Here is a 7,396-nt window from a genome sequence, read left to right as displayed (position 1 = left end):
TGATAAAAGTAAATATCCAATACATAGATAAATAAAGACTCTTATAATACTGTAGTGGTAGTGTATAAATCACCTTTAATTCAGGTATAAAATTTAAAAGGTAAAACTATAAGGTAAAGGTAAAAACTATAAAGGTAAAACTATAAAAATAACTATAAAACTATGTTAAAGGATACAAAATATTTAAAAACTTATTTTGTGACATTGACTGCAATATGATAAATCTAAAAATAAATAACAGAAAGAAAACTAGAAAATTCACAAATATGTAGAAATTAACACAAAGAAAATGATCACAGATGGAAGAATAAAACTGCAGAAGAAAACAAAGAATACTAACTGTTTTAAACAATGATAATATCCTGTAGTGTTTTTATCATAGTAATATATATAACATAAAAATTAACTCCCGCAGGGTTTTAAACATACATAGAAATAAAATATTTAACAGCAATCACACAAAGGTTAATATAAGAGGTCAGTAAATAAAATGGCACTGTTATGTGGTGCTTACATGTTCAGAAAGTGGTAAAAATACTAATCTAAGGTTGATTAGAATAAGTCAAGGATACATATTATAATCTCTAGGGTAACCAATTATGCTATCATGCATTTTCCTGCAGCCTGAAGTAGCCCCTTTCACATTTCTGTACTGTGAATCTTCTGGCAAAAATGAAACAAAACAAAAACAGCTTTTATTTGAAAATATTTACTTTTTTACAAAAAGTACAAAAGAATGCATCACAGGAAAGTAGTGGGTGGTAAACTGGTGTAATAAAAATACGTGAATAATGAAAAAAGGCAAGAAAAGGAAAAATAAACAAAGGATAAGCCAAATAAAGAATAAGCCCAACTATATTTGATAAACACTGTAAATGTAAATCCACTAAAAATCTCAATTAAAATGTGATTCTCAAACTGCTTTTTCTTTTATAGAAAACAAAATGCAAGGAAGGCGGCGTGGGCTCAAGTCTGGCCTAGAGGATGGAGCTGGGGGCGCCTGCCGCTGCCTAGGGCACCCCCCGAGGCTTTGTAGGGGCGCGCGGCTCCGGGGACTGGTGGTCTGGACGCGGCTGAGCGTTGAGCGGATGGCCCTGCTCCGGTGTCCAGCGCTCGCTCTCCTCCTCCTCGTCTTCACCACGGTGCTCAGGTGCCAGGAAGAGGCTCAGCCCGCCGACTGGAGGGCCACCCTGAAGCCCATCCGGAACGGCGTTCACAAGATCGACACATACCTGAACGCCACCTTAGACCTCCTGGGAGGCAAAGATGGTCTCTGCCAGTATAAGTGCAGTGACGGATCTAAGCCTTTCCCACGTTATGGTTTTAAACCCTTCCCGCCGAATGGATGTGGCTCTCCACTATTTGGTGTTCATCTTAATATCAGCATCCCTTCCTGACAAAGTGCTGCAACCACCACGACAGGTGCTATGAGACCTGTGGCAAGAGCAAGAACGACTGTGATGAGGAGTTCCAGTACTGCCTCTCCAAGATCTGCCAGGAGGTGCAGAAAACACTAGGACTTGCTCAGCACGTTCAGGCATGTGAAACAGCAGTGGAGCTCTTGTTTGACAGCGTTATACATTTAGGCTGTAAACCGTACCTGGACAGCCAACGAGCCGCCTGTTGGTGTCGCTACGAAGAAAAAAACTGATCTTTAAAGAAGATGCTGTCAGGTGGTGACAGCAGATGAGGATGAAAGAACATAACCTTTGACAAAGAACTAATGGGTTTTACAGCATAAAACTGCCTTATTCTTATTGTAAGACCTCATGTTGACATTAAAACTTCAAACTAAAAACAAAAAAAAACACCCTAAAATAGCCCTGGCTGGTGTGGCTCAGTGGATTGAGTCCTGACCTGTGAACCAAAGGGTCACAGGTTCGATTCCCAGTCAGGGTGCATGCCTGGGTTGTGGGCCGGGTAACTGGTGGGGGACATGTGAGAGGCAACCACATGTTGATGTTTCTCTTTCTTTCTCCCTCCCTTCCCTTTTCTCTAAAAATAAATAAGTGAAATCTTTTTTAAAAATCCACAAAACTTCAAACTAAAGAAAAGGTCGGGGAGGTTATGTTCCTGGATACATTGCTGCCTTAGTGTGCCAGATGGTCTTGACCAGTGTCGGGAAGAGGTGTGTGTTACCATATTTACAAAACAAAAAAAATGAAGTCAAATGTCAAATTCATTATAAAGTATATTCAACATTATCTTATTTGGAAATATGGGGAGACCATCACTCAGAATTGTTATTTGTCTATGAAAAAAATTTAAATATACATTTTTGCCTGGAAAAAAATGCACCCTAACCAATGCACCTCAGTAAGCTAGGCATCATCCCACAAAGGGAAAGGTTGCCAGTTTGATTTCAGCCCAGGCACATGCCCAGATTGCAGGTTCAGTCCCTGGTCAGGGCACATAGGAGAGGCAACTGATTGATGTTTCTCTATCACATTGATGTTTCCCTCCCTTTGTTTCTCCCTCCCTTCCCCTCTCTCTAAAACTAAAGTTTAAATTTGTTTTGGAAAAAAAAAGAAAGAAAACAAAATGCAACTGCATGCTGTTTAAAAGAAACTCAGATTAGTCCTGGCTGGTGTAGCTCAGTGGATTGAGTGCCAGCCTACAGAAGGAATGGTCACTGATTTGGTTCCTGGTAAGGGCGCATGCCTGGGTCTCAGGACAGCCCTCGTTCGGAGTGTGCAACAGGCAACCGATCAAGCTTTCTCTCCTTGTCTTTCTCCTCTCTCTGAAAATAAATAATAAAAAAATCTTTTAAAAAAGAAACTGAGATTAAAGAATAGGATAGAGAAAAGTTGAAAGTAAAAAGACTTTCATTCTATAAAATGAAACACTAAAAAAGAAACTCAACTTAGTTATAGTTAATGAGGACAGCAGAACCCTGATACCAACCCTAACAAGGATATAACATGACAGGAAAACTGTAGACCAATTAATGTCATAAACATACACACAAAAAAATCCTAAACAAGATAAACAAAATGAATCCAGAAATCTATAAAATAAATAATGACTAAGGGAGGTTTAACCCAGTAATGGAATCTTGGTTAAATATTTCAGTCAACCAACATAATTTATTATTAAAACTTAACAACATAACTACTGCACTGAGACAAAGAAATATGGCCATAATGGAAGAACATATCAAAACTCCAGAAAGAGAGCTAAGCAACAAGGAGATAGCCAACCTATCTGATGCAGAGTTCAAAACACTGGTAATTGGGATGCTCACAGAACGGATTGAGTACAGTCTCAAAATGAAGTAAGAAATGAAGGCTACCCAAAGTGAAATAAAGCAAAATATACAGGGAAGCAAGAGTGAAGGGAAGAAAACCAGGACTCAAATCAACGGTTTGGAACAAAGGGAAGAAATAAACACTCAACTGGAACAGAATGAGTTCCAGGGATGTACTACATTTGTTTGTCCATTCGCCTGTTGAAGGACAGATATCTGGGTTGTTTCCAGTGTTTCACAATGATAAACAAAGTTTCTATGAACACTTGTCTGCAAGTCCTTGTGGGGATATATGCTGAATGCAGGGGCTTTTTTGTGTCTGGTTCTTTCAAGCACCTCGCATGCCCAGGCAGGTGTCTGATATTTATACAGTATTTGGTGGTTTACTATCTGTTGAATGAATAAATGGACCTTTATTTTAGCCTAGGCCTATGGATATTGCCACTGTTTTTGTGCTCACCTTAGAATCCTTCACCACCCTAACTTTTGTCTTCTTCTTGCGTTTCCAATCTGCAGACCTGGGTGACCCCTTGAAGGTGACTGTTTCCATTCTTGGCTTCTGGGGAAACCCCGCTCATCAGGTTCACTGCCAATGCATTCCATACCCTAAGCTGTCCCCTCCAGCTGTTTAGCAATCTATTCATTCCTTGCTTGTTGACTCCCTATAACATTCCCCACAGCAGCTGCCCCAAACTTCTTACCTTCTCATCAAGCCCTCAACCCCGTCCCTCCCTCTCATTCTCAGGAGATGACTTCATGACTTCACCTCCTTTACTGGAGGAGGGGTGGGGGGGTGCAGAGTGGGGTGCGGGTGTAGGATTAAGAACCTACTCCTCAGTTCATGCCCAGTTATCATTCTTGGCTCAAACATAAAGCAACTGTAAGAAAAAAGTAAGATAAAGAGGAAGAGAGACACTAGGGGAAGACAGGAAAGATCTTGCGAGACTGAGGAGTTTGGAGGTCAGAGAAAAGGGAACCCTAGTGCACTGTTGGTGGGAACGCAGACTGGTGCAGCCACTATGGAAACCAGTAGGGAGTTTCCTCAAAAAATCAAGCTGCCTTTTGACCAAGCAATTCCTCTGCTGGGATTATACCCTAAGAATACTGAAACACCAATTCAAAAGAATCTATGCGCCTATGTTCACAGCAGCATTATTTACAATAGCCAAGTGCTGGAAACAGCCTGAGTGCCCATCAGTAAATGAGTGGATCAAAAAACTGTGGTACATTTACACAATGGAATACCATGCAGCAGAAAGAAAGAAGGAGCTCCTACCCTTTGCGACAGCATGGATAGAACTGGAGAGTAATATGCTAAGTGAAATAAGCCAGGCAGTGAAAGACAAATACCACATGATCTCACCTGTAAGAGGAACCTAATGAACAAAAACAAACAAATGAGCAAAATAGAACCAGAGGCATGGAAACAAGGAACAGACTGACAGGGACCAGAGGGGGGTGTGGATAAAGCAAGCAAGAAGGGGAAGGGCCTAGTTAAGGAACAAGTATGAATGACCCATGGAAATGGACAACAGGGTGGGGGTTGATTATAGGAGGGGGGGCTGGGAGGGGCAGGGGAGAGCAACAGGGGAAAATTGGGACAACTGTAATAGAACAACAATAAAAAAGAAAGAAAAAATTATATAGGGTTCAAATGTACAATTCTACTGAGAGTATTATGCTAAGTGAAATACATGAGTATACCATATGATTTTACTTATGTATAGAATCTAGTGAACAAACAGACAAAATAGAAACAGACCCATAGATACAGAAAACAGGCCAACAGCTGTCAGAAGGGAGGGAGGTGGGGTGAACAAGTTAAAGGGATCAAGCAAAAGCAAAACGCTCGTAGACGCAGACAACAGTATGGTGATTACCAGAGGGAAAGGGGGATGGGAGAAGGTAGAAGAGGGTAAAGGAGGGATAAATGGTGATGGAAAGAGACTTGACTTTGGGTGGTGAACACACAATACAATATACAGATGATGCAATTTCAGAACATTTTTATCATCCAGATTGAAGAATTTGAAACAGTAGACCTGGCAGGTTTATGAAACTGGTAGACTATCCATCGTGAGTGAGAGGGGTGGGTCAAGCTCATTAGGTTTGGATGGCATGCTGATCAGGATAATAGTGATCTCTAACAGATGAGTAAATAAAAAGTGTGATCTTGCACAGGTAGAAATGAAGGAGACATGAAGGCAATTATGGACATGTTGAGTTTCTTAGAGATTCAGGGGCAGATATGAAGCAACCAGTTGGAGTGGATCTGGAGTGCAGATGAAAGTTAGGGCCTGAGGGCCAAGACTATATAATAGCAAACACTTGCAAGAGGCTCACTACTTGTCAGACACTGGTCCAAGTGCTCTATGTACATGATCTCAACGAATCCTCATGTTATAAATGAGCAAACAGAAGTGTAAAACAACTCACCAAAGTTACTAGCATGTGACAGAAAGGGGATTGGAACTCTGGCAGACTGACTTTAGGGTCAGTGCTCACAGCCGTTATGCTGTGCTGCCTCTCACAAAGGCCATTTCATCTGCACAGGGATAACACTGAATCTAGGGGAGTAGAGGCAAGGCTGAGGGTAGAGCCTAAAGAGAATCTCAAGATCTTTGAAATCGGTGATGACCAGACTGGAGTCACCAGTTGCTGCCAATAAGAACATCCTCTTGGACTTGCCTCAGACTTAAGTCATGGAGGTTAAACTGAAATGACAGCAGCTTAAGACTGATGATCTTTCAACTCATTACCTGAACAATGAAATATGTACAGCCTATGTGAGCTCTGTATGTGAGTGACTAAATAGAAAACCAGAGCTTTAAAAAAAGAAATGACTTCTCACAGACCATTCCCTACCCTGGTTTCTCTAAACACCTAAGGAAATAAATAAACCCCAGCGCTTCTTGGTATTAGGTATTTAGGGAGGTTTGCCCACTTACAATTTGGAAAATTCTCTCTTGTTTGAAAGCCTCCACAAACTTCCATTCAAATACTGTCTTTTAAACAATGAGAACCCAATAGACTGCTCAGAATGCCTCACGAACTCTCCTAAAAGTTACTGGATTATTCTTTCAGGATTCTGAATGCATTTAAAAATCTTGCAAGAGCTCAGAGGTATACTGCTGTTGTTCAGGTCCGTGTCTCTACAAGCTATAGAAAAATTTCCAGAATCTGCATTGAACTCAAGTCATTTATTTTTTTAAAGTACGTAATAATTAATGGATTGAAATTTTTAAGATTTTATTTATTTATTTTTTAGAGAGGGGGGGGAGGAAGGGAGAAAGAGAGGGAGAGAAACACTGATGTGAGAGAGATACATCGAGATACATCAATTGGTTGACTGCGGCATGCCCCCAGTTGGGGATCCGGCCCACAAACCAGGCATGTGCCCTTCACTGGGAATTGAACCAGCGACCCTCTGGTTCGCAGGCTGGCGCTCAGTTCACTGAGCCCCACCAGCCAGAGCTCGAGGCATGTATTGAATGCTGGTTTTATTTTTACAAAATATTTCTCCCGATATCTTCTTCTCCTCAAACTTGCTTGCGTAATCACCCAAAGACAGACTTGTGGTTATTTGAGATCTCCAAGTCCAAGAGCAACAGGAGTTTATCAGAGACGTTTCTTTTCCCCTGGAAAAGTTCTGCTCAAGGCATACAATGGCACTTATGAAGCCCACCTTCTTGAGCTGGCACCTAATTACAGTGCCCACTTTATACAACTATAGAGAACAAGTGCTAACCAAGTGCTCTCTGAGCAACATGTAGGCCCTGGCTCCTAGGAGCTTCCATCCAAAAGCAACTAACATGGAAAAGGATGTTATGGTTCTCTGCATTTTTCCTCTACAAAACCCCACTTTCTTTATCTCCCTTGTCTTTGTTCTTCTGCTCCTTTTCATTAAGTCTTTGGAGTGACCACCCACAATTACAACCCTTCTTGCTGTCTTACCTAGGTTTGTCTCAGAGATGTTTGCCAGTTGGAAATACCCTTTTCCATGGCTGAAGTTGCTTCCTGTGCATGTCTGGTGACACTGACTAGAGCTTTCCTAAGTAGGAGTCTGTTTCATCAGAGAACTGAAATTTAAGCAAAATGCCTGGAAGAGGAGATGTGGAGGCCAGCAGTTTCTGGAGCAGACTCAGGGAA

General features: G+C 41.3%; 1 protein-coding gene across 1 annotated transcript; it reads left to right on the top strand.

Annotated features, from left to right (window-relative positions):
- Positions 1-967: 967 nt before the first annotated feature.
- LOC114505114 (group XIIA secretory phospholipase A2-like) lies at positions 968-1,804 on the top strand. The gene is given in 2 exon segments (XM_036016567.1): positions 968-1,389; positions 1,392-1,804. Coding segments are annotated over 2 exon segments (561 nt in total). The 5' UTR covers positions 968-1,088; the 3' UTR covers positions 1,652-1,804.
- The last annotated feature ends 5,592 nt before the right edge of the window (positions 1,805-7,396 follow it).

This window comes from Phyllostomus discolor, chromosome X (genome assembly GCF_004126475.2).
Source record: "Phyllostomus discolor isolate MPI-MPIP mPhyDis1 chromosome X, mPhyDis1.pri.v3, whole genome shotgun sequence".
Taxonomy (NCBI): Eukaryota; Metazoa; Chordata; class Mammalia; order Chiroptera; family Phyllostomidae; genus Phyllostomus; species Phyllostomus discolor.
This window is presented reverse-complemented; position numbering and strand designations above follow the sequence as displayed.